General features: G+C 41.9%; 2 protein-coding genes across 3 annotated transcripts in view; both read right to left on the reverse strand.

The window, feature by feature from the left end:
- Position 1: 1 nt before the first annotated feature.
- Positions 2 to 26,980, reverse strand: part of BEND6 (BEN domain containing 6) — a 62,948-nt gene continuing 35,969 nt past the window's right edge. Inside the window, exons 4-7 of the mRNA XM_069562742.1 lie at positions 21,172 to 21,392; positions 19,472 to 19,664; positions 17,428 to 17,564; positions 2 to 1,221 (exon numbers count right to left, since the gene is read on the reverse strand). Of these exons, the coding sequence (XP_069418843.1) occupies positions 17,437 to 17,564; positions 19,472 to 19,664; positions 21,172 to 21,392 (542 nt within the window). The 3' untranslated portion in view covers positions 2 to 1,221; positions 17,428 to 17,436. The remainder of the gene's footprint in view (positions 1,222 to 17,427; positions 17,565 to 19,471; positions 19,665 to 21,171; positions 21,393 to 26,980) is intronic.
- Positions 8,022 to 10,100, reverse strand: LOC138425065 (etoposide-induced protein 2.4 homolog). Of its 2 annotated transcripts, XM_069562656.1 has the most exons (2): positions 9,245 to 10,099; positions 8,923 to 9,132 (listed from the first exon to the last, which is right to left on the reverse strand). In XM_069562656.1, the coding sequence occupies exons 1-2, from the start codon at positions 9,913 to 9,915 to the stop codon at positions 9,015 to 9,017; spliced, it is 789 nt and encodes a 262-aa protein (XP_069418757.1). In that variant the 5' UTR covers positions 9,916 to 10,099; the 3' UTR covers positions 8,923 to 9,014. The 2 variants fall into 2 exon arrangements, with proteins under 2 accessions (XP_069418756.1, XP_069418757.1); XM_069562655.1 differs by having other exon boundaries at positions 8,022 to 10,100.

The following is a 26,980-nucleotide window of genomic DNA, read 5'->3' on the forward strand; positions in this document are numbered from 1 at the left end:
GTTTTTATATTTTCAATGAAATTTATTCATATTTAGTTAAAAGTAGCAAATGTCAACCTAAGTCATTTTCTTAAGAATATTTATTTTGTACAATCACATTGTTATCGAGCAACCGTTATGGAATGTTCCCGGGTCCAAAGTACTGGACTTGTAACTATCTTATGCATCCTCCTCTCCAAGTCTGAGCATGGCCTTTTGTGCTGAAGAAGCATGGCTTGACACTGCACAATTGTCACTTGTGACAACCTGATGTCAAATGAGAAATCTGTTGATAAAGAATATTTTATCTTTCATTCATTTACAAAATGGTATTTGTGTATGTGGCTAATTGCTAAACCCATTTTTATTTTCTCCTCTGAAACTATGAAAACAAATTAGTTAAAACTAAGCAATGTAGCAGTATAACCAACAAAAAACAAAGGCTTTTATCTTATATACAATGTTTTAGGTGATATTGATGCTTTATATTACATACATGCATTTAATATACTTTATGCAATAAAAATAAGCATGTAAACAGACAAACATAAAAAAGATTTTTTTAAAAAGTTGATGCATGTTTTAACAATCAAAAATTTGAGTTTATTTCTTTTTCAGGAATACAGTGGAATAGTTTATATTAAAATGAAAAGGTCTTCCTGTTCTTATTTTCTCAGATTCTTATTTTATGAATTTTATGTAATCTTATTGCTAAAATACTAGTAGTTCATTAGGTATGATGATCAGATTTTAGGCTGATTTTGTTGCTCTCATGTTTGTGAACATTGATTTTTTTCACTGTTTACTTTTCCAAACATGTGCTTATACTAAAGATCCAAAAGCTAAAATGGAGAGTCATTGGCAATAATAAATGAACAGGGATTGATCAGGACAATGATGAATCTTAGGGGTTAAAGTTTTTGTTGTTATGATAAGAGCTCAGATTATCCTGTTGGATTAGCTGTACAGGGAAGCACTTTGGGGCAGGAAAGTGCATATCTCCAAGAAACTATACTGCATGCTCGTGGGCCTGCTAGAAACTCTCTGGTTTGATGCATCACTGGTACTGAGGGTGGCGTCTACATGCAGCTTCTTCGTGAGCTTGTGCTCCAGTAGGATGGCCAGCAATGTCCTCTTAGCCTGGCCTTGCGCCTGTCCCTGTGCTCACTGCCAGGGAGGCAGCAGAGTCTCCAGCATTAGACTTACAACTGAAAGCGCTCTTGTTTCAGGAACCTAGGATACCTATAAGAAGCAAGTAAAAAAAAAAAAGAACATATTTATGTGAGAGTTCTTAAATAGTATTTTTATTTTTAACAGCTGTTAGGTTTTTTTTTTTTAATAAGCTTCTCTGTTAGCTCAGTGGCAAAGGAATTATTTTATGATCTACTCTGAAGAATTCCTGATAGGTAACAACTAAAATATTTAACATATATTTTTAATCTCAAATGACTTTTTTAAAAAACTTGAACACACAAAGGGAAATGAATAATCCCCACATACCCATATTAGAAAATTATCTACAGTTCTGTTTGTCACTCCTCAGTAATACTCGCTGAGTGTTTAAATATTAGGAAATTTCCCAAACCTACCTTACCTCTTTCATAGACATATGAGATTATATATATGTATATATATAAATATCTCATATTTTCTTTGCCCATTCATCTGTCAGTGAACATTTAGGCTTCTTCCAAGCTTGGCTACTGTAAATAATGCTTCTATCAACACAGGGGTACATACATCTTTTCTAATTACTGTTTTTGCTTTTCTTGGAAAAATACCCAGAAGTGGAATTGCTGGCTCATATGGTAGTTTTATTTTTTATTTTTTGAGGAACCCCCATACTGTTTTCCACAGAGGGTGTACCAATTTATCAGTCCATCAGCAGTACATGAGGGTTCTCTTTTCTCCACATCCTTGCCAACACTTGTTATTTGCTGTATTTTTTATAATAGCCATTCTGACAGGTGTGAGATAATATCTCATTGTGGTTTTGATTTGCATTTCCCTGATGATTTATGATGCTGAGCATCTTTTGATGTGCCTTTTAGCCATCTGTATGTCTTCTTTGGAAAAATGTCTATTCAGGTCCTCTATACATTTTTTAATGGGGCTGTTTGTTTTTTTGATGTTCAATTGTATGAGTTCCCTGTATTTTGGATATTAACTCCTATGGAGTATATCATTTACAAATATCTTCTCCCATTCAGTAGGGTGACTTTTTGTCTTGTTCATAGTTTCTTTCATTATTCTTTTTTGTTTTTGTTTTTTCTTTGCTCTTCTTTTGCTCTCTTCTCTCCGGTTTGTAGACTATATTTAGAGTTACGTTTGGATCCCTTTCTCTTTTGTGGGGTAATGTATTATGGATTTGTGTTTTTAGTTACCATAAGGTTTATATGAGCGTGCTCAGTCACTTTAGTCGTATCCAGCTCTTTGTGACCCCATAGACTGTAGCCTTGGAGAAGGCAATGGCACTCCACTCCAATACTCTTGCCTGGAAAATCCCATGGGGGAGGAGCCTGGTAGGCTGCAGTCCATGGGGTTGCGAAGAGTCGGACACAACAGAGTGACTTCACTTTCACTTTTCACTTTCATGCCTTGGAGAAGGAAATGGCAACCCACTCCAGTGTTCTTGCCTGGAGAATCCCAGGGACGGGGGAGCTTGGTGGGCTGCCGTCTATGGGGTCGCACAGAGTTGGACACAACTGAAGCGACTTAGCAGCAGCAGCAGCAGCAGCAACAGCAGACCTGTAGCCTGCCAGGCTCTTCTGTCCATGGAATTTCCCAGGCAAGAATACTGGAGTGGGTTGCCATGCCCTCCTCTAGGGGATCTTCCCAACCCAAAGATTGATCCCATGTCTCTTGCATTGTAGGCAGGTTCTTTATCCACTGAGCTATCTGGGAAGCCAGAGGTTTATATATGGCAACCTATATATATAGATAATTTTTTTAAGTTGATAATCTCATAAATTCAAACACATTCTAACAATCCTACATTTTTACTTCCTCCCCAGAGCGTGTTATGTTTTTTACATCATATTTATGTCTTTGTATTTTGTGTGCTCCTTAACTATTCAATATGGATGATTTTGTCTTTTAACTTTCATACTAGCATTATAAGTGGTGGGTATACTTCCTTTACTGTCTGTTTGCTCTTACTGGTGAGTTTTTTTTCCTTGTGAAATTTTATCTTTCTTGTTTTTCTAGAAATATAATTCTATTTTCTGGTTTTCTTTCTTTTTTTTTCTTTGGAGTTTCTGGTTTTTCTTTTTCACTTAGAGAAGTCCCTTTAGAAGAACTACTTCAGTATTCTGGCTGTGAGAACCCCATGTACAGTCTGAAAAAGCAAAAAGATATGACACTGGAAGATGAGTCTTTCAGATCAGAATATGCTACAGAGGAAGAGAGGAGGTCAATTACTAACAGCTCCAGAAAGAATGAAGTGAAGCAGTTGGGTTAAACTGGAAACGACACTCAGTTGTGGATGTGTCTGGTGGTGAAAGTAAAGTCTGATGCTGTAAAGAACAATATTGCATAGGAACCTGGAATGTTAGGTCCATGAATCAAAGCAAATTGGATGTGATGAAGCAGGAGATGGTATGAGTGAATATTGATATTTTAAGAATCAGTGAACTAAAATGGACAGGAATGAGTGAATTTAACTCAGATGACCATTATGTCTACTACTGTGGGCAAGAATCCAGTGGACTAAATGTAGTAGCCCTCATAGCCAACAAAAGAATAAAAAATGCAGCACTGAAGTTCAATCTCAAAAATGACAGAATGTACTTGGTTCATTTCCAAGGCAACTGATTCAGCATCACAGTAATCCAAGTCTATGCCTCAACCAGTAATGCAAAAGAAGGTGAAGTTGACTGGTTCTATGAAGACCTACAACATCTTCTAGAAGTAACATCAAAAAAGATGCCCTTTTCATCACTGGGGATTGGAATGCAAAAGTAGGAAATCAAGAGATACCTGGAGTAACAGACAAGTTTGACCTTGGAGTACAACATGAACCAGGTCAAAGGCTCACAGAGTTTTGTCTGTGAAACAAAGAAGAGAAGTGAAAGGTGAAGGAGAAAGGGAAAGACATACCCAGTGAATGCTTCCAGAGAATAGTGACACAAGAAAGCTTTCTTAAATGAACAGTGCAAAGAAATAAAAGACAGTAGAATGGGAAAGTCTAGAGATCTCTTCAAGAGAACTGGAGATATAAAGGGACTGTTTCATGCAAGAAAATGAACAATATAGGGCAGAAATAGTAAAGACCTAGTAGAAGCAGGAGAGATTAAGAAGAGGTAGCAAGAATACACAGAACTATACAAAAAAGGTCTTGGAGAACAAGATGGCAGGGGAGGAGGTGGACACGGAGTACATCTCTCTTCACGGTACATCAGGAATACACCTTCACACACAGAAATGCATAAAGACCACCAGCTGAGAGTGGACAGGAGCATCTGACCAGTGGAAAAGAATATATAGAACCATGCAAAACTTGTCAGGATGAAGGAACTAGGGGGAAAAACAGGAGTGTTACTAGGTCTGGACCTGCCTTCAGTGGGTGGTGGAACTGAAGCAGGGGTCTGATCCCCACATCGGCGCAATTGTCTGAGTCAGAGGAAAAACATATTTAAGGCTGAGAGTGAAACAGTTGATCTGTATCAGCCTAAATGGAATAAGAATCAGACAGTCCTTGCTGCAGCCATACATACCCTGGACAGGGACACAGGTCCCTTACTTAGCAGGTGCAGTGGCTGGGAGCTGGAGCTTAGGGATTGTGGAGCAACCTCAGGGGAGAGACGGACAGAGAGGATGTGAGGGAGGAGATTGTGGTGGGAAATGCCTGTGAAGGAAAGCCAGGCAGCCATGGAAGCAAGGCGATACTGCTGAGTCACACGTAGGGAGTGGAGCCATCACCATAGCCTCTCTCTCCCCACACGTTGGCATTGGCAGCTGATCAATAGACAGGATGGCCCATCAAGTGCCTGATGCACGGAACTAGAGTTAAGACCCCACCCAGGGTGCCTGTTTAAGTGCCTGACATGCTGATCTCCAGAGTAGGACCCTAGTCAGGGGGGCCCCTCTATGTGCCTGACACTCAGAACAACATAGAAGGACCCCAGGCAAGGGAACACTCTAAGTGCCTGAATGGGCAGAGCTATGGAGAAAGACTAGCCAAAGAGGCCTTCTGATTGCTAGCTACTAGTATTGGAGAAGGCAATGGCAACCCACTCCAGTGTTCTTGCCTGGAGAATCCCAGGGATGGCGGGGCCTGGTGGGCTGCTGTCTTGGGGTTGCACAGAATTGGACATGACTGAAGCGACTTAGCAGCAGAGGCTCAAAAAGAGACTAATAACACCATAACTCCTGAGGCTGAGGCAGTCCATGTCCCTGCACACTTGGCGCCACCAGGGTTCCCGCGACCCAAGTAGCTGCACCACCTTCACACTCAACCCTCACTGGGGCAGAGCTGCCACAGGTGAAGAAAAGCCTATGCACATGGGGTCACTTCAGTTGTGTCCAACTCTTTGCAACCGTGTGGACTGTGGCCTGCCAGGCTTGTCTGCCAGGGGGGTTCTTCAGGCAAGAATACTGCAGTGTACTGGCCAATGCTGGTTGCCATTCCCTTCTAGAGCACTTTATTTCTTGCCTCCCTAGCCGCCAAACCCACTGAGTACTGTTGCTGCCAGAACCCCTGAGACTCAAGCAGCTGTACCACCTCCACACCTGGCCCTCACAGGGGCAGACCCAAGGCCTCCAGGGCAGCCTCAGGAGCGAACCCCAGTGGACGACCCACATGCAGAGGTGGAAATAAAACCACAGTTGAAACCCAGGGGCAGTGTGGCTAAGGAAGAAGACCCAAAACTTCCCCACCAGCTGTCTAAGCTGCAGATTAAATCCACACAATCAACTAGGCAGACCCTGTGTCTATGGAATAGATAAAAGGACCTTGAGAACTCCCACAAAAGAAAATGCACTAGTTCTGATAGCTGTGGACATTGGAGGCAAGAAGATACAGGAGTAGGACCAGATTAGAATCTGAGCAGCCCCCACATCAGGTCCAGAGATCAGCACAGTGTTGTAGGGCATCCTAGGGAGGTGAGGTGGACTATGACTCCCTGACAGCAGTAACTCAAGAAAAACATTTGTTACAAGGAGATCAACCCTGGGATTTCTTTGGAAGGAATGATGCTAAAGCTGAAACTCCAATACTTTGGCCACCTCATGCAAAGAGTTGACTCATTGGAAAAGACTCTGATGCTGGGAGGGATTGGGGGAAGGAGGAGAAGGGGACGACCGAGGATGAGATGGCTGGATGGCATCACGGACTCGATGGATGTGAGTCTGAGTGAACTCCGGGAGATGGTGATGGACAGGGAGGCCTGGCGTGCTGCGATTCATGGGGTCGCAAAGAGTCAGACACGACTGAGCGACTGAAATGAACTGAACTGAACATTTGCTCTGTGGTTCTTTTAGATGTTCCTTCTTTTTCTTTTTTCCCCTCTTTCGCCCCTCCTCTGTTGTAGTTGTTGATTTTATTGGCACCATGAAAGCTAATCAAGCTTTTGAGTTATTTTCTTTCAATCACACTTTTTATTGTTGTTATAAACCTCTGCTTCTACATTGGGCCTTTGCAATTCTGTGGAGTTTTTCTTTATTTTATGTTTTTTCTTTCCTTTTCTTCTTTTTTCTTTCCTCTTCTTTTTTTAAATTTTTATTTTTAAACCTATTATTATTCTTTCTACATTTATTCCTGTTTGCTTTTTCCTACTGTTCTTTCCCCCTTGCAGTTAATCTTTAATGTATATGAATCTTCTTTATCTACCTCTATTTAACTTTGAATATTTATTCTTTCTTTGTTTTTCTCCTTTACTTTCCTCTCAATATATTTGCTAGTTTTGTTTTCTTTGCTTTAATCCTCAAATGGCACCTTGCTCTAGTTTTGTTTTCCAGTTTGTGCTTTAGTTAGCTTTGTTCCTAACTGGTAGATATAATTTTTGGTTTCCTTTGTTTGCCAGGTCAATCTATTGTATTTCACTTTTGTTGGACTGTTCTCATTTTGCTTATGGGTGTATATGTATATTCCATTATTTTAATTATGTTGCCTGATTTTGTAACTGCCATTTGTCTGGGGTTCATCTTTGGTTCCTTGTTTTTGAGTATTTGTTTTAATCTCACTTAATGCCATAACAAACCACTTCTGGAATCTTCATTCCTGACCAGAGATCAAGCCCTGAGCCGTTGGAGCGGGGGCACTGACTCCAAGACCCCAGACCATCAGAGAACTAATCCTCAGTTCAGTTCAGTCACTCAGTCGTGTCCGACTCTTTGCGACCCCATGAATCGCAGCACGCCAGGCCTCCCTGTCCATCACCATCTCCCAGAGTTCACTCAGACTCACGTCCATCAAGTCGGTGATGCCATCCAGCCATCTCATCCTCGGTCGTCCTCTTCTCCTCCTGCCCCCAATCCCTCCCAGCATCAGAGTCTTTTCCAATGAGTCAGCTCTTCACATGAGGTGGCCAAAGTACTGGAGCTTCAGCTTTAGCATCATTCCTTCCAAAGAAATCCCAGGGCTGATCTCCTTCAGAATGGACTGGTTGGATCTCCTTGCAGTCCCAGGGACTCTCAAGAGTCTTCTCCAACACCATAGTTCAAAAGCATCAGTTCTTCCGTGCTCAACTTTCTTCACAGTCCAACTCTCACATCCATACATGACTACTGGAAAAACCATAGCCTTGACTAGATGGACCTTTGTTGACAAAGTAATGTCTCTGCTTTTGAATATGCTATTTAGGTTGGTCATAACTTTCCTTCCAAGGAGTAAACGTGTTTTAATTTCACAGCTGCAGTCACCATCTGCAGTGATTTTGGAGCCCCCAAAAATACAGTCTGACACTGTTTCCACTGTTTCCCCATCTATTTCCCATGAAGTGATGGGACCAGATGCCATGATCTTCGTTTTCTGAATGTTGAGCTCTAAGCCAACTTTTTCACTCTCCTCTTTCACTTTCTTTCTTTTTTTTTTTTTCCAAAGGTTTAATGGGTTTAATAAGTTTACCCCTTCAGTTCCTATTTGCAGCACCCAATATTCCTTTGAAACACCAGACAGACCCAGCAGTGGCCAACAGTCAAGATCAGACCTCCAGAGTTTAAAAGTTCAGGTTCTCTGAGCATTCTGTGTTGCAGTGGCACTTGTCCGAAATTGGTACCTCCCTATCTTTGGGGAGCTTTAAATGTACCAGTGAAAAAAGCTTTTTCCCCTGCAAGGGGAAGAAAGAAAGTCATTCCTCAAACCCAGCGGAGATCTGGCTGTGAGGTCTTTCTTCTGTCCCATGTCTTCAGGCTTGTGTTTTTGTTTTTGTTTTTTTTTTTGCAGTGGAGCAAGAGACCAAAATCTAACCTGAGTTACAAGAAACAAGACAGTGATGGCTATAAAGGGAGTGACGAGGAGCAGCGGAGCCTCCTGTCCCTCCCACATCCAATATATGTGCTTCACAGAAAAACAAAAAACAGGTCCACAAAACACAACAGCTAAAATTACAAAAATCCATTCATCCAAGGGTGGTGGGAGGCAGAAAGGGAAAATGGAAGGGAAATGGCACAGGGAGAAAGAGTATTCAAATCAGTCCAGGCACGGGGCTGGCAAATGCTAGAAAAGAGCTGCAGAAAAACCTGTGGTCCTTTCAGACTCACCAGTGTTTAAAATCCATACTGGTCGCAGGAAGATTCTGCCTTACATGCACCAGAGACAAAAATCTGGATTCCTCAGAGAGAAGGGAATGTGGGCAGGGCCCTTGGCAGGGTGGGCCCTGCCTTCCCTGGGAGCGGATGGAGGTGAACCAGGAGAAGAGCTGCCACAGCATCCTTCCGATCCCACCCGGCCCCTCCAGATGGCGGGTGACCGACTCAGCGGCCTGCAGCAGCCTTCAGTTTGGCAGGAGACGGGTGCGGTGAGGGTAATTTTTCTGCAGAAGTGGAGCTGCTCAGGGCTGACTGCAGGTAGACTGTCTTGTGGAAGAGTCTGTTGCTTAAGAAAACCACCAAGGAGAAGAGGCGCAACTGGAAAAGGTATGCTTTGCCAGGGGTCTTTGCTTCATTGGCGCTGATAATGAATAAAGGAAAGAGGATAGAGAAGAGGCAGCCACTGATAATGTAGGAGGACTGCATTGCTGTGAGGAAAGCCAGGGGCAAACCAAATCCAAAGTAGTAAGGCCAATTCCTTTCTATGTTTGACAACCGCTGGTGCATTTCAATTCCTTTATTGAACCAACGATATTCGAAGCAGTACAGTGAGTAGAGGAGAGACATATGCAGGAGGCTAACCAGCTGGCCAACAAGATGGATGGGAAAGAGACTCACAAACATCCCCTGGAGAAGAAAGAGAGCCTGGAGCAAGAGGTTGAAGAGCATGTCAGCAATTACTTTGCTGACACTAGGAAATGGGTGAGGCTTCCTCCCGGATACCTCGAATGCCAGGTCAGCTATATCCTGAAACCAAATCGCGTTCACGACTTTGCTGAGCACAAAGAGGGGGAGCACCCAGAGAGCGCTGAAAATTGATGTGAGGAAGAACTCCAGCCACGACCAGACATCCCCGTGTAGCGATGGGTCACCAATAATCTGGGCTGTCACTGATTGAAGGATGGGAATAAACTCTCGATAAAACAAGAGGAGACTGAGCCAGAAAACTCCACCATTCCAAGCGCAGCACTGGAAAATTCTGCTAACAATGCGTGATTCACTCTCCTGCTTCCTCTCTATGCTCTGGGCTCTCCTCTGAGCCAGGACACTGCTTGCCCTTCTTTGACGCTGCTCCTCTCTCTTTTGTTGAATTCGAGCATCTAGCTTTGAGATGGTACAAATTCCCCAGATGGAGTCTTTGATTCCCCTGGCAAGATCCTGCAGAAAGGTTTTGACACTGTCAGCCATCTCTTTACCGCCCAAACTATCAACTACACAAAGGAGAGAGAAGTGTCCCCAGATTTCTCATCATGAAGGACCCGGCAGCTTCACCGCCGCGGCTCCGGCTCCGGCTCCAGCCGGGTCCCTCGCCCACCGCGAGCCCGCTCGTCTCCTCCGAGCCCCTCCGCACCGGGTCGCACGCTCCCGCCCGGGCACTCTCCTCTTTCACTTTCATCAAGAGGCTTTTTAGTTCCTCTTCACTTTCTGCCATAAGGGTGGTGTCATCTGCATATCTGAGGTTATTGTTATTTCTCCCAGCAATCTTGATTCCAGCTTGTGTTTCTTCCAGCCCAGTGTTTCTCATGATGTACTCTGCATATAAGTTAAATAAGCAGGGTGACAATATACAGCCTTGACGTACTCCTTTTCCTATTTGGAACCAGTCTGTTGTTCCATGTCCTGTTCTAACTGTTGCTTCCTGACCTGCATACAGATTTCTCAAGAGGCAGGTCAGGTGGTCTGGTATTCCCATCTCTTTCAGAATTTTCCACAGTTTATTGTGATCCACACAGTCAAAGGCTTTGGCATAGTCAATAAAGCAGAAATAGATGTTTTTCTGGAACCCTCTTGCTTTTTCCGTGATCCAGCAGATGTTGGCAATTGGACCTCTGGTTCCTCTGCCTTTTCTAAAACCAGCTTGAACATCTGGAAGTTCATGGTTCATGTATTGCTGAAGCCTGGCTTGGAGAATTTTGAGCATTACTTTACTAGCGTGTGAGATGAGTGCAATTGTGCGGTAGTTTGAGCATTCTTTGGCATTGCCTTTCTTTGGGATTAGAATGAAAACTGACATTTTCCAGTCCTGTGGCCACTGCTGAGTTTTCCAAATTTTCTGGCATGTTGAGTGCAGCACTTTCACAGCATCATCTTTCAGGATTTGAAATAGCTCAACTGGATTTCCATCACCTCCACTAGTTTTGTTCGTAGTGATGCTTCCTAAGGCCCACTTGACTTCACATTCCAGGATGTCTGGCTCTAGGTGAGTGATCATACCATCGTGATTATCCGGGTTGTGAAGATTTTTTTTGTATAGTTCTTCTGTGTATTCTTGCCACCTCTTCTTAATATCTTCTGCTTCTGTTAGGTCCAGACCATTTCTGTCCTTTATCGAGCCCATCTTTGCATGAAATGTTCCCTTAGTATCTCTAATTTTCTTGAAGAGATCTCTAGTCTTTCCCATTCTGTTGTTTTCTTCTATTTCTTTGCATTGATTGCTGAGGAAGGCTTTATTATCTCTTCTTGCTATTCTTTGGAATTCTGCATTCAGATGCTTATATCTTTCCTTTTCTCCTTTCCTTTTCACTGCTTTTCTTTTCACAGCTATTTGTAAGGCCTCCCCAGACAGCCATTTTGCTTTTTTGCATTTCTTTTCCATGGGGATGGTCTTGATCCCTGACTCTTGTACAATGTCACGAACCTCAGTCCATACTTCATCAGGAACTCTATCTGTCAGATCTAGTCCCTTAAATCTATTTCTCAGTTTCACTGTATAATCATAAGGGATTTGATTTAGTCATACCTGAATGGTCTAGTGGTTTTCCCTACTTTCTTCAATGTAAGTCTGAATTTGGCAATAAGGAGCTCATGATCAGAGCCACAGTCAGCTCCTGGTCTTGTTTTTGCTGACTGTATAGCGCTTCTCCATCTTTGGCTGCAAAGAATATAATCAATCTGATTTCAGTGTTGACCATCTGGTGATGTCCATGTGGAGAGTATCCCTATGGCTTATTCATGTTGAAGTTTGACAGAAAACAACAAAATTCTGTAAAGCAATTATCCTTCAATGAAAAAATAAATAAACTAAAATACAAACCAAAAAAAACACAAAAAATTAATAAATAAACTATAGTGATGTATAACATGAAACAGTAGATTGCAATTAAAGGTAATAATGTAGATATACTAACTCACAAGTGGGAGTAGTTTTACATGTTTTTAAGAAAAGCTGTAGTCAACCAGAAAAAAAAAAGGTCTTAATAACCTGGATAACCACAATGATGTGGTTACTCACCTAGAGCCAAACATCCTGAAGTGTGAAGTCAAATGGGCCTTAGGAAGCAGTACTAAGAATAAGGCTAGTGGAGGTGATGGAATTCCAGTTATTTCAAATCCTAAAAGATGATTTTGTTAAAGTGCTGCCCTCCATATGACAACAAATTTGGAAAGCTTAATAGTGGTCGCAGTACTAGAAAAGGTCAGTTTTCATTCCAATCACAAAAAAGGGCAATGTTCTCTTTTAGAATTTTCCAACTAGGGTACAATTGCATTCATTTTACATGTTAGTAAGGTTATGTTCAATATCCTTCAAGTTAGGCTTCAGGAGTATGTGATCCAAGAACTTCTAGATGTCCAAGTTGGTTTTCAAAGAGGCAGAGGAACTAGAGATCAAATTTTAAACATTCGTTGGATCACAGAATGGAATTGTTGGATCACAGTGGAATTCATTGGGTCACAACAATTCTCTCCCTTGAATTTCATGGAATTCCAGGAAATTTGGAATCTATTTCTGCTTTATTGACTATGCTAAAGCCTTTCACTGTGTGGCTCACAAGACACTGGAAAATTCTTAAAGAGATGGGAATATCAGAACACATTATCTGCCTCCTGAGAAACCTGTATGCAGGTCAAGAAGCAACAGTTAATGGTACATGGAACAATGGACTAGTTCAAAATTGGGAAAAAAGTATGAGAAGGCTGTGTATTGTCACCCTGCTTATTTAACTTCTTTGCAGTGTACATCATATAAAATGCCAGGCTGGAAGAATTATAAGCTGGAATCAAGATTGCCAGTAGATATATCAACAACCTCAGGTATGCAAATGATATAATGGCAGAAAGTGAAGAGGAAGAGTGTGGCGCTTGCCTGGTAAACTCTCTCTCCTCCAAATGTCAATGAGAGCCTTGATGGGTGGACTATTTTGATCTAGGTTTCTGGGTTTTATCACTTTGACTATACTGTGCCACTTCTTCCTGGCCTGCATAGTTTCTGTTGAGAAGTTGGCTGACAGTGGAATGGAAGTTCCCTTGCTTACATTTCCATCCACATTTTGGAGAAGTAGACTTATGTAGGAGACACGCTGTGGGTACCAGTAGCGCAGGCCCCTTGTGTGCTCTCAGGGTGCCCCATGTAGGCTGAGTGGGCCCTCCCGTCGTGGTGGGGCATGCTGTGGGCATGCTGGTATATGCGACTCTCCCTTGTCCAGTTGGCTGCCAGGCCCTGCCGCCTGCAGAAGCTACTGGCTCCTGGTGGAAGGGGCCGCATCCTGGCACAGCTGGCTGCCAGGCCTGCGGAGCCCTGGGATTTATGCTGAGCCACTGGGAAAGGCAGGATCCTGGTGAACTGGCTGCAGGCTTAGGGTGATCCAGGACAGGCTCTGTGGGGCCCAGTGGATCCCAAGGCTTGTGCCGGCCCAGTGGATCCTGAGGCTTGTGCCCGCCCACTGGTGTCAGGTGTGGTCTTGGCATGCTGGCTGTGGGTCCAGGGCCCCCAGTGCTGGTTCTGGCCTTGTGGGTACCAGGGCTTCTGCCAGCCTGCTAGAGGGTGGGGCCAGGTCCCTGTTCAGCCTGAGGGGTCCCGGGACTAGTGGTGACTGGCTGGTGGGTGGGTAAGTCCTGGAGCTAACAGGCTAGAGAGAGGGCTCCAAAATGGTGCTTGCCAGCACCAGTGTCCTTGCGGTAGAATGAGCTCCCAAAAGTAGCTGCCACCAGTGTCTCTGTCTCTAGGGAAAACCCCGTTGCCTCCTGCTGGTCCAGGAGGCTGTCCAAGGGCAGCAAGTGAGTCTGACCCAGGCTTCTTTCAGATTGTTGCTTCTGAACTGGGACTTACAGTGTGTGAGATTCTGCGCGTGCCCTGTTTGAGTGGGGTCTCTTTCCTACAGGCCCCTAGCTCTCCTGAATGCAAGCTGCACCTTCAAAGGCAGATATTCTGGGGGCTTGTCTTCCTGGTGCCAGGACCCCCACAGCTGGGAAGCTTGATATGGGTCTTGGGCCCTTCACTCCCTGGGGAGAACCTCTGCGATTGTGACTATCCTCCTGTTTGTTGGTTACTTTCTTGGGTCTTGACTATACCATGTCTCCACCCCTCTTACCCTTCTTGTTGTGGTTCCTTCTTCGTATCTCTAGTTGTAGAAGAGCTTTTCTGCTAGTCTTCAGGTCATTCCTATTGATAGACGGTCTGCAAACAGGTTCAATCTTGGTGTGCCCCTGGGAGGAGGTATGCTCAGGGTCTTCCTACTCTACCATCCTGGTGACCAGGAAGTCATTTATGTCAGGCTTTCTCAGCCTTGGGCTTCCCTCATAGCTCAGTTGGTAAAGAATCTGCCTGCAGTGCAGGAGACCCCGGTTTGATTCCTGGGTCGGGAAGATCCCCTTGGAGAAGGGATTGGCTATCCACTCCAGTATTCTTGGGCTTCCTTTGTGGCTCAGCTGGGAAAGAATCTGCCTGCAATGGGACAAGCCTGGGTTTGATCCCTGGGTTGGGAAGATCCCCTGGAGAAGGCAAAGGCTACCCACTCCAGTATCCTGGCCTGGAGAATTCCATGGACTGAACAGTCCATGGGGTTGCAAAGAGTCGGACATGACTGGGCAACTTTCACTTTCACTTTCTCAACTTAGGCAGAATTGACAGTTGGACTGGGTAATTCTTTGTTATGAGGGCTGTCTTGTATATTGTTGGATGTATAGCAGCATCCCTGGCGCCTCTCTAACCCAAATGCTTCCAAGACATTTTCACATATCCCCTTTCAGGGGCAGGAGACAAAATCCCTCCCACCTTGTTTGAGCACTGCTGCATTAGATCACCTTTAAGTTACATGCACATGTAATATTATGGTAGAGATTATATACACTGCAGCAGCCGTGGACATTTCAGAAGGCTGTTTGACCACAGAGGAATGTTACAGAGGTGATAGTCTAATATTCTGTAATCCTTATAGATAAAATTTTCTATAGCTCTTGTAAGCAAAAAAGCAAAACAGTGGAAAAAGTTCAGAAAGATTGGCAACATGAAGCTCTAGGCAGAGTGAGAGGGGCAGAAAAGTCACAGAAGTGAGAAGGAGTGGACTCAAAGTGGCAGGATGGGCTTAGCTCTTATTCTTACAAAGATGAGTCTGAGCTGGGAAATGGTTGTCTTCTCAAATCCAAGCTGGGGGCCACTGGGAGCTCAGTCCTGCATGGGGGGCACAGTCTACCAGAGCCCCGGTAGGCCTGCTGGGTTTCCTGGATATATTGGAATTCATAGAAATCTACATGGTTTTGCAGTATCTACTGTTTTTACTGCAGTAATGGGAGAACAATGATTTTTCCAAAGAAAACTTTTGAAGGCACGGTGAGGAGGAGTATGGTTTGCCTGAATAAATGCAGTCACTTTAGGTTCCTACTCGTTAAATGAGCAAGAAGCGAAAAGTGTAGCGGTGTTCCACCAGGTGGTGCTGTATCTGACTCATTCATCAGGCGCGGCTGAATCAGGTCTTCTGTGACCCTGTCTTTCCCAGTGTATTTTCTCTGTCCTTTTGAAATAATTGGATTGAGTCTATACTTCAAATGAAACGTATCTGCCAATTAAACAAAAATCCCATTCTACTGTTTATCTCTACTTCTGATTCAAAATATATGCATTTCTGTTCCAAGCATCTTGGCACCCAAGCTCAGGTGCGCAGGCACCAGAGTTTCCTGCATTCAGGACAAAAGATTTCTTCTTCCTTTCAGTTTCAATTAACGTCATCATCGGGTGATTTTATGACTGGCAAGCGCAAGCAAAACTGATAGAAAAACCTTTTAACTTTAATTTCTTCAATACTCTGCTGTTATCAGATATGAGCTTCAGGCCTATCCTCAGCAGGAATAAGTTAGGATATGAAAATGCTTTGCAGAGCTCTGAGACACAATTATGTGCTCCAAAAGAGAGCCCTATGACTTGGAGGTCTGGTAACATGACCCGTAGATGGGGAACCTGGCCATGATACGACTGAGTAGCTTCATGTCAAAAAAGAAGTCCATATTTTGAATATCGTGGGATTAACCATAATGAAAAGAATATGAAAAAGAATACATATATATGTGAATCACTTTGCTCTACAGTAGAAATTAACATTGTAAATCAACTGTACTTCAATAAAATAAATTAAAAAAAAAAACCCAAGAAGTTCCAAGGGCTCTTTTAAGCAATTAGCTCTTAACTGGGTGGTTGTGAGATTCACCATCTACTGAAATTTTTAATCCCTGGGGGAGGAAAAGGATACCAGTATCTTTACCTTTTATAAATTCTTCAGGTAGGTCTGCCAGCATGTATGAGCCAAGGGAAAGAATTTCCCTGCAGCTGTCATAAGTAGGTTTTTTGGTCATTTTGTTTTGTTATAGGAAGAGAGACTATTGTTGGCCCTCAGCAGAGGTAGCCTTAAATGTATAGCAAGATAGTAAGGGACCCTCCAGAAGGATGAGGTGGTAGTCACTGATGGATGGGGGAATCACTGTGTTACCCTCATATCCACATCCATTTAAAACACGGTCAGAAGAAAAAGACAAATGACATGGTCTCAAGGTGACGAAGGTCTCAAGGTCTCAGGCAGAGAGCAGGCAAAGTGGAAGCCAAAGGCAGAAGTAAAGAAAATGGAAGGAAAAGCAGCCCTCACTTGCTTATCATATACCTCTGTTTAAAAGTTATCAAAAGCGTAACAGGGCACATGTGTCATGCATTTTCCGTCAAAATAATGAAGAGGAAGAGTGAGGACAGGTGAAAAGGCCACGACTTTCAGTTAGCGAAGCAAACACAATTCCACATCACAGTGGAAGGCCTAGGGCAAGGCCCGATCATAAAGTGAATTTCCTTTAGAACTCACTAAAAACAAAGAGTTCTTCCTTTGAGTATTTTAATACAAATATATTGGTAAAAATACTTATTGAGCAAATGCAAATGGTACCAACTGACTGAAAGGTGTAAAGACACTGGGAAGCAGGATGGGCTGGTAGAGGAGACCCTCAACCAGCGGTTTGTTCTCTATTAAGTGTTGTAAGTGCGGCTCCAGTGATGGACCTCAGGGACCTCCCCAGGGTCTGTACCCGCCTTATTCCAGAGAAGCACTTCCTAAATTGTCATGTGTCTTCCCCCTGGCTCCCTTCTAGCTCCACCCATAGTTAAGATGTGAAGAAAAATAAAACTTCCTCAGTGAAATGCACTTGGGAAACGCTGTACACAATATGCCCTTCTTAGAGATTTCTGTTGCCCTCGGGCATGTTTAAAGGGCATCAGAATATTTGAGAGGCTCTGGGAGAGGAGAATCTGTGTACCTGACCCAGCGTTTCCCAAGTTTATATCCCCTTCCCTGTCTTTGCTTCATCCCAGAAATACTCATCAGCTTCTTACAGCCAACTGGTCTCCAACTGGTCTCCTCCAGCAGAGTGTTTGGGAAAGGCTGTCTCACGGGTACAGGTATTGCATCTTCTTGCCACACTGAAAGGATTACAAAGATTGACAAGACTTACCAAGAAGGTCTACTTAATATCCTGAGAGTTCAGAGTTTTGCTTAAATTTGGCTTCTTGGTACAGTTGTTTAGCTTTTGCCCTATCATTCTCCTGATTGACACGTCATCTGTGTTGGGAAATAATTGCTTTGTGATTCCTGTAACAACAACAACAAAACACAGAAAAACACTTTATCAGATGGGAGTAGAGTCACAAAAACAAAGAACAAACCAGTGGTTACCAGTGGGGAGTGGGGGAGTAGGGGAGGGGTGATGTTGGGCTGGGAGGATAAGAGGTACGATGATTATGCATAAAGTAAGTTATATGGGCTTCCCTTGTGGCTCAGCTGGTAAAGAATCCGCCTCCAATGCAGGAGACCCTGCTTTGAATCCTGAGTCACGAAGATCCCCTGGAGAAGGGGTAGGCTATCCACTCCAGTATTCTTGGGCTGCCCTGGTGGCTCAGCTGGTAAAGAATCCGCCCGAAATGCGGGAGACCTGAGCTCAATCCCTGAGTTGGGAAGATTCCCTGGAGAGGAGATAGGCTATCCACTCCAGCATTTTGGCCTGGAGAAAACAATCCATGAGGTTGCAAAGAAGTCCGAAATGGCTGAGCAATTTTCTCTTTCACGTTCATTGTACAACCCGGGAAATAGAGCCAATATTTTGTAATAACTGTAAATAGAGTATAAACATTAAAAACTGTGAAACACTATATTGCATGTGTGCATGCTCAGTCACTGAGCCGTGTCCGACTCTTTTTTTACCCCATGGACTATACCCGGCCAGGCTCCTCTGTCCATAGGATTCTCCAGGCAAGAACACTGGAGTGGGTTGCCAGTGGGAGATCTTTCCCACCCAGGGACTGAACCTGTGTTCCCTTGCATTGGCAGGTGGAGTCTTTACCACTGAGCCCCCTGGGAAGCCCCGAAATACTATACTGTACACCTGTAATTTATACTTGACTAAAAATAAGTAAATTAATTAAAACCCCACATTATCGGGCCTTTGCATATTAAGATATGAACTGAGATAAAACACAAAGCACCCTAATTTTTGCCTCCATTTTGAAAAAGCAGCCCAAACACCCATGAGATATTTAAACAGACTATATAGGCAGATTTTCCAAAGCAAAGCAAGAGATAACTAGTTCTATATCATAAACTGAGAACATATGTATGAGTCTTCCTATGGTACCACCCAGCTTTTCCCTTGTTGCTTGTTCTGCGTACCACGTGCCCTTGACCCAAAATGCTGAGAATTTATTTTTACCCGTTCCCAGCATCAGCTGAAACAAGCAGATTCTGACTGACTATTTTCCAACTAAGAAATGAAGTGCTATCAACATACAGAGAGCTGGGATTCAGTGAGTACTTAAAATTGTTACTTGGTAACCTAGATTATTATTTTAAGGAGATTAACTTAAAAACTGTAGGTAGGATGGTTACATTAACCTTCATTTTTCTGAATAAAAGATAAGGGCTATTTCTAACCAAAATAAAAAGAATACAAGATATGAATAGTTACTAAAATTTTGTTGGAGTGAATTTTGAAACTTTACTCTTCTAAAGCTATGAATTGTATGAATTCAAATTTTTCAGTGATATAGAATTCATTTTTATTTTAATAACCACTTAAAAAATTTTAAACTAATTAATTTGGGGCCGTGCTGGGTTCTTGTTGCTGCTCATCGGCTTTCTCTAGTCATGGCGGCACACAGTGTCTTTCTCAGTAGTTGTGGTGCTTGGGCTTAGATATTCCTCAACATGTGGGGTCTTCCTGGACCAGGGATCGAACCTGTGTCCTCTGCATTGGCAGGCAGATTCTTAACCACTGGACCACCAAGGAAGTCCCATTAACCACTTTTAATGTAAGGCTGTTCCACAAAATTCACCATGTATCATAAGAGGTTTCAGCTACCCTGAGATATTTCTCTCATAGAAAAATAAATTTGAAGAAAAAAAGGTAATGAAAGAACAGCTAAATGTTGAATAAACTAATTCAACTAATTAGTTGGTAAACTAATTTCAGATTCATGTGAGACAATATAATGCAATCATATCACCTATAATTTCTTGAACTTCATTCTGATTCATAGCTGGTTTCACGGCCTTGTCCCTTGAAGTAGAGGATTTTGCTCCCGTCAGGCTGTGTGTGGCCATGTATTCATTTGTGTAAAGCACTTGCATTAAATCATTAATGAACTTCTGAGGCTTGCTCTTGTTGCAACGTGCAATCTGCCATTTTTCAATCTTGAACTAAAAAATTAAAAATAATAATTGAAATAACTGAAAAAGGAAAGGAATATCTGAAGAAATATATTATTCATTGAATTAATACAGACCAGAAAACAAAATCAACATTCTTTAAGGTGATGCCCATATATTTAATATATATATATTTATATATGTTTATATATATATATAACGGGTTAGAGTTAGATGTTATTTTTGAGATAGATTCCCAATATTTATGAGGTATTTTTTCCGGAGTGTATTCAAATTCTTGTCATGTAATCTGGATTTGGTGCTTTAAGGATTATTCCACCCTCAACCGTTCCCACTAAACAGAATAATGGCCCACGGACAATAAGCACATCATCATCCCTGAAACCTGTGAATGTGTCACCTTACATGGGAAAATCAACTTTGCAGGAGTCATTAAAGGACCTTGAGATGGGGAAAGTTGGAGAGTATGCTGGGTTATTCAGAAAGGCCCAATCTAATTATGAGACGTTTTTAAATTTTACCTTTTTTACACTTAAAATTCATGTACTTTATTGCAAGTATGAATATATATTTACATACACACATACATATACAGTTTTATGTGTATAAATATATACACACACTTAGCAGTGTCTGGTACATAATAAGCACACAATAAGTGTTTGATAATAATAAAGAAAATGGCTAACATCTATTGAGGGCTCACATGAGCCCTCTGAACGCAGAAGAGCGGGCAAGAAAGACGACACGGAGGGAGGAGGGACTCGAAGAGTGAGAGGGGTTTGCCTGCTCTGACTGGCTTTGAAGATGGTGGAAGAAGACCACGAATCAGGGCGTGGGGGAACATCCTTCAGTTTACAGCTGACAAGAAAACAGGGAGCTCAGCCGTAGCGCCGCAAGAAATTGAATTCCAGAACCCACAGGGCAGGAAACAGAGCCTTCCCCTGAGCCTCTAGAAAGGAAAGAACTAGCCAGCACCTTGGGTTTATGGCATTTGAGTTTGTAATATTACAAATCACTCAGTTTGTGGGATCCTGTTATATCGCAGGAGGAAACTGGTACACTAAGATTCAAGTATTCTGAATGCTAGATTGTGAGCATTTACAGTTATTACTTGCTCTTGAAGGCATATTTTCCCAGGCTGATTCTAACAAACTTGTATTTTTAGCTTCTGTTTCTTGATTAAGAAAAATTGGTAGAGAAGACAAAGAATTGTGTTCAGCCAGCATGTACAGGCTGCAATTCACCTGGTCTCAATGATACAGTTTTATAACCTTTAATGCATAGTTGTCCTCACTGGTTTAAGAGTTTTCTAGTTTAATAACTTCATCATTGTTCACCATTTATTTTCTAAACTGGATATTTGCTTCACCGATATTAGATTTACTGTAAAAAAATTGTTTTGTGTCATCAGAATATTATGATTGACCTAAAATTCCATAAAGTGATCTGATAAGACAATGACTGTGTTGTTCTGTGGTTTTCATTTTGCCTGTAACTGCACCCCAGAGAAAGATGGGACAGTCTTCCCACTAACCTGTTTCTCATCCGTCTGGTGGTCTTCCTCAGCTTTCAGGGAGATGGGTGAACCGGAATCAGAGTTAGAATTACTGCACGTAGAAGCAAAAGAATCTGGTGAGGAGTTATTCGCTGCTCTCCAGAGGGTGGATGCGGATGTGGACAGGGTTCCTCCACCCTTGAGCACTGCCTCTGCCATACCGACCAGTTCTTCAAACTGAGTGACGGCCTGCGGTAACACTAAAATGGCGAGAACAATGTTTTTTATTGTGTGTCTATGCATAAAAGTATATAGAACAGACTGTTAACACTTGCTACATTTGGAAAATAAACATGGTAAGAACAGTGATTGGAACACATTCACTTTTTATTATTCAATAATTTAATAATTGCTGAATAATAGTAGATCAGTGTTAAATCATTTGGTGGTTGTATCCAAATATATATGCATTACTTTGTAACTAAAAAAATGCTTCTAGAAGTTGATTCTTTTTCTAATTGCTAATGGTATTACTTGAAGGTGCTTAATCTCTCGTTTGCAGACATTACTGATTGCATCACCTTCCATCAGGCCAGTTTAAGTGACAAGATTAAATAAATCGGTTTCTCACTAAATCTTCTATAATCTTAGTGTATGATTTGCCAGGGAGTCAAATGACATCAAATTATTAAAAATTTATGGCCACAATTCAAATCTATGTGTTCACATATAACAGATGGATTTTGGTAGTCAACTTGAATGTTCTCTTTGTTCCTTTTTTTAAATGGAAACTTACACATTCATAGGTTTCATGCCTCCATGTAAAATGGTCTTCTCTGTTGTTATATCTAGTTTGTTTCGTAAGGACAAATAACACTTTGTTGGAGTTGGAAGACACTTTGAACCCTGTCTAATTCAACTCCTCACTCTGGTTGCGGGTAATGGCTGGTAGAGAGGCGAAAAGACTGGAAGTTTTTTGTATTTTTCTAAGCATATTATTGAGCTACACAATCTTTAGAATTATAGATGATTAAGACCTGAACATCAGATATAGTGATGATATGTCCAAATCAATACATTTAATACTATGTTAATCTGCTGATGGACATCTAGGTTGCTTCCATGTCCTGGCTATTGTAAGCAGTGCTGTGATGAATATTGGGGTATGCGTGTCTCTTTCAATTCTGGTTTCCTTGGTGTGTATGCCCAGCAGTAGGATTGCTGGGTCATAAGGCAGTTCTATTTCCAGTTTTTTAGGGAATCTCCACACTGTTCTCCATAGTGGCTATACTAGTTTGCTTTCCCACCAACAGTGTAACAGGGTTCCCTTTTCTCCACACCCTCTCCAGCATTTATTGCTTGTAGACTTTTGGATCGTAGCCATTTTGACTGGTGTGAAGTGGTACCTCATTGTGGTTTTGATTTGCATTTCTCTGATAATGAGTGATGTTGAGCATCTTTTCATGTGTTTGTTAGCCATCTGTATGTCTTCTTTGGAGAAATGTCTATTTAGTTCTTTGGCCCAGTTTTTGATTGGGTCATTTATTTTTCTGGAATTGAGCTGCAGGAGTTGCTTGTATATTTTTGAGAGCAGTTGTTTGTCAGTTGCTTCATTTGCTATTATTTCCTCACATTCCGAAGGCTGGGACATGGAAGCAACCTAGATGTCCATCAGCAGAGGAATGGATAAGAAAGCTGTGGTACATATACACAATGGAGTATTACTCAGCCATTAAAAAGAATACATTTGAATCAGTTCTAATGAGGTGGATGAAACTGGAGCCAATTATACAGAGCGAAGTAAGCCGGAAAGAAAAACACCAATACAGTGTACTAACACATATATATGGAATTTAGAAAGATGGTAATGATAACCCTGTATGTGAGACAGCAAAAGAGACACAGATGTATAGAACAGTCTTTTGGACTCTGTGGGAGAGGGATAGGGTGGGATGATTTGGGAGAATGGCATTGAAACACGTATAATATCATATAAGAAACGAATCGCCAGTCTAGGTTCGATGCAGGATACAGGATGCTTGGGGCTGGTGCACTGGGATGACACAGAGAGATGGTATGGGGAGGGAGGTGGGAGGGGGGTTCAGGATTGGGAATACGTGTACACCGGGGCAGATTCATGTTGATGTATGGCAAAACCAATATAGTATTGTAAAGTAAAATAAAATTTTAAAAAATACTATGTTAATAGAAAAATAATAGAAAAAACCTGCTAAAGAAGAAAATCTTATTCTATATTTTTCAATTAACATCTGCTAAGCACCTCTCATGTGATAGCCAGTTGCTCTATCAGCAGTTATTTATTGAGCACTTAATAATATCAGACATTTAGCTAGCTTTTACTCTGCAGCAGGTGCTATTTTGGGAACTCCACTATGTTCATTCATTTACTCCTCATTGCAATTCTCTGAGAAAGGTATTAATATAATATTATCACTACCTGTAATTTATAGATGAGGAGAATGAGGCAATGAGAGATTAATTAACCCATCAGGGTCTACTCAGTGAAAAGAAGAGCCAACATTCAAATTAGGACTCTGCCAAACCCTTGCTGTAAACTACAGTGTTACACCGACTCAACATTTGCTCACCACTCTGTCGGGTGCAAGGAATGAAACGGGGAGCAAAACTAGATGTGGTCCTAGCCTTTTGGAACTGGGACAGGTGGGGAGCACTCTTCACCTAACAGTGCTGTGTGTAAGCATTCGGCCTGCTCAGAAAGAAATCTGATCACCAGCCCTAAACCCCACCCACCACCCCCGTTTCTGGGAAGGAATCTCTATACCCTTGAATTTCTTCAGCAATATCAGGAGTGTCACGGTGAGCCCCTCAGAACACATCTGACTTATGTGTATGCTAAGGAGTTTCTCAGGGTGGGGACAATCATACAGCCTAGTCTTAGGGCAGAAGCTGGCGATGGCCAGAAAGCCAGAAAGACCTAGAGCCTGAGTTCAACCCTGTGAGCTGTCACTCAATCAATTATGCTTACATAATGAACCTTCAGTTAAAAACTGTGGACGCCCAAGCTCAGAGAGCTTCCTGGGTGGACAAACCTCTGTGTGTATTATTGTTAACATGTAAAGACTAGGAGGTAATGGATCCTGAGGACAGAAATGTTTCACTTGGAAACTGATCAGACCCTGCCCTATAGGTCTCTTCCAACTTTGGCTAGTTCTAATTTGTATTCTTTCCTTGTAATAAGTGTAACCATGAGTATCACAGGTTTTGGTGAATTTAATGTCTTTAGCAAATTACTGAGCCTGAGAGTGGTTTTCAAAAACCCCTAAATTTGCAGTTGGTATCAGGTGTCTTGGAGAAGGCGATGGCACCCCACTCCAGTACTCTTGCCTGGAGAATCCCATGGACGGAGGAGCCTGGTAGGCTGCAGTCCATGGGGTCGCTGAGAGTTGGACGCGACTCAGTGACTTCACTTTCATGCATTGGAGAAGGAAATGGCAACCCACTCCAGTGTTCTTGCTTGGAGAATCACAGGGACGGCAGAGCCTGGTGGGCTGCCGTCTATGTGGTCACACAGAGTCGGACACGACTGAAGCAACTTAGCATCAGGTGTCTTAGCAGACTTGGCCATCTAGAAGACAGTGCACTTAACTTTGTGGTTTGGGTAATTGAAGGTGCATGCAAAGAAATGAAAAACTGCAGTTGTTAAGACCACTGAGGAGAGACAAGTCACCTCTCCTCTAAGGGAAGGGGCACAGAGGGCTTCTCTGGGGCAGTCAAGAGTTACCTGAGAGCTGCGGGCTGAGCAGGAATTAAATACCTGCAGTTCATCAGGAACATAGGAAACACAAAAACACAAGTTCTGTATTTAAGGAACTGCAAGAAGGCCAAAGCTAGACTGTAAGGAGAAAAAGGGAATTTCGTATAAAGTGGGTTTTAGAAAACATTCACTGTTTTTTCTAATAATGAAAGCTGTACATGTTCATCAGAAGATGTCCTTCTTGCCAATTCTATTTCTGTATCTTTGTCATACATTTTCTTTTGTATAATTAGGACTTGCTACATCCACAGCATTGTATCATAGCTCTTTTTTTTTAAAATTAAGACCATACATTGAGTATTTTACCTATTTTATTAAATCTTGGAAAATATGACCTTTTGAGGTATAATTTGCTTAGCATCAAAGGCAAGATCTTACATGAAGTCTGAACAGGATATAAGTAGGTATGGGGGATGAGTTTGACAGAAGGATAAACCCAATTAGCACACACTAATATGCTCATAGAATGTTTCTGTCTGCCCAGAAAGTTGCCTCATGTTCTTTCCAAATTAATTCCTGGACTCACCTCAAAAGCAACGACTAATGTGACTTCTTTACCTGTTCTAGAAATCCATGTAAATGGATACAAGTGGTATATTCTCCTTTTCTTGGTCTGATTTTTGTTCTGCATAACGTTTTGAGATTCATTCATGTTGTGCCAGTTATTCACCCTTTTTTTTAGGAGGATGAATATTATTTATTTTTTATTGAATTATACTTCACTTATTTATTTATTGAAGTATAGTTGATTGACTTGAGAGTTCCTTGGACTGCAAGGAGATCAAGCCAGTCAATCTTAAAGGAAATCAACCCTGAATATTCAATGGAAGGACTGATGCTGAAGCTGAAGCTCCAATACTTTGGCCACCTTATGTGAAGAGCCAGCTCATTGGAAATGACCTTCATGCTGGGAAAGATTGAGGGCAAAAAGAGGAGAGGGCAACAGAGGATGAGATGGTTGGATAGCATTACCAACTAAATGGGCATGAATTTGAGCAAATTCCAGGAGACAGTGAAGGACAGGGAAGCCTGGCATGCTGCAGTCTATGGGGTCACAAAGAGTAGGACACGACTTGGTGGCTGAGCAACATCAACAAATAGTTGATTTACTATGTTTCAGGTATATAGCAAAGTGATTCAGTTATATATATATACACACACACACACATACACACACATATATTCATTCTTTTCCAATTAAACATACACTTTAATGATTTCCTAATATTTCAAGGTATTGATTCCTGTAATTTATTTAAATGCTCCTTTTTTTCCTTTTTGGAATTTAAGTTGCTTCAGTTTTTCTTGATTATAGACAACATTCTTATGAACCATTTGCCAGAGACATCTACATATGTATCTCTGATCATATCGATAACTACAAATTCCTGAAAGCATAGCAATAGGCTCAGAGGTATGAATGTTTTTAAGACTCAGTCAATATTGTTGAATGGCTCTCCAGAATCTTCCAACTTACGTGCCCACTATTAAGGTACGAAGTCAGCCATGTCACTGCACTATCAACAAGAGATGTTCATTATTAACAATGATCTTCACTATTTTGATAGCTGAAATTTTAGAATAGATTTGCAGACATGGTGGGGGTTGGGGAGGAGAGGGTGAGATGTATGGAAAGAGTTAACATGGAAACTTACATTACCATATGTAAAATAGATAACCAACAGGAATTTTCTACTCAAACAGGGGCTCTGTATCAACCTAGAGGGGTGGGATGGAGAGGTAGATGGGAGGCAGCTTCAAAAGGGAGGGGATATATGTATACCTATGGCTGATTCGTGTTGAGGTTTGACAGAAAACAACAAAACTCTGCAAAGCAATTATCCTTGAATAAAAAATAATTAATTAAAAATTTTAGTACAACTTAAGTTGCAATTATTTTATTATTGTGAAGTTAAATATTTATTGATTGATTATTTGAACTTATCCTATGAGATAGCTATTAGACCAAGGAATGTTAGTACTTTTTCTATTTTATAATATGCTAGACGGCTTTTGTAAAGTGCTTATAGGAGTGCCTCCTGCACTATAAGC

The sequence above is a fragment of the Ovis canadensis genome, chromosome 20, assembly GCF_042477335.2.
Source record: "Ovis canadensis isolate MfBH-ARS-UI-01 breed Bighorn chromosome 20, ARS-UI_OviCan_v2, whole genome shotgun sequence".
NCBI lineage: Eukaryota > Metazoa > Chordata > Mammalia > Artiodactyla > Bovidae > Ovis > Ovis canadensis.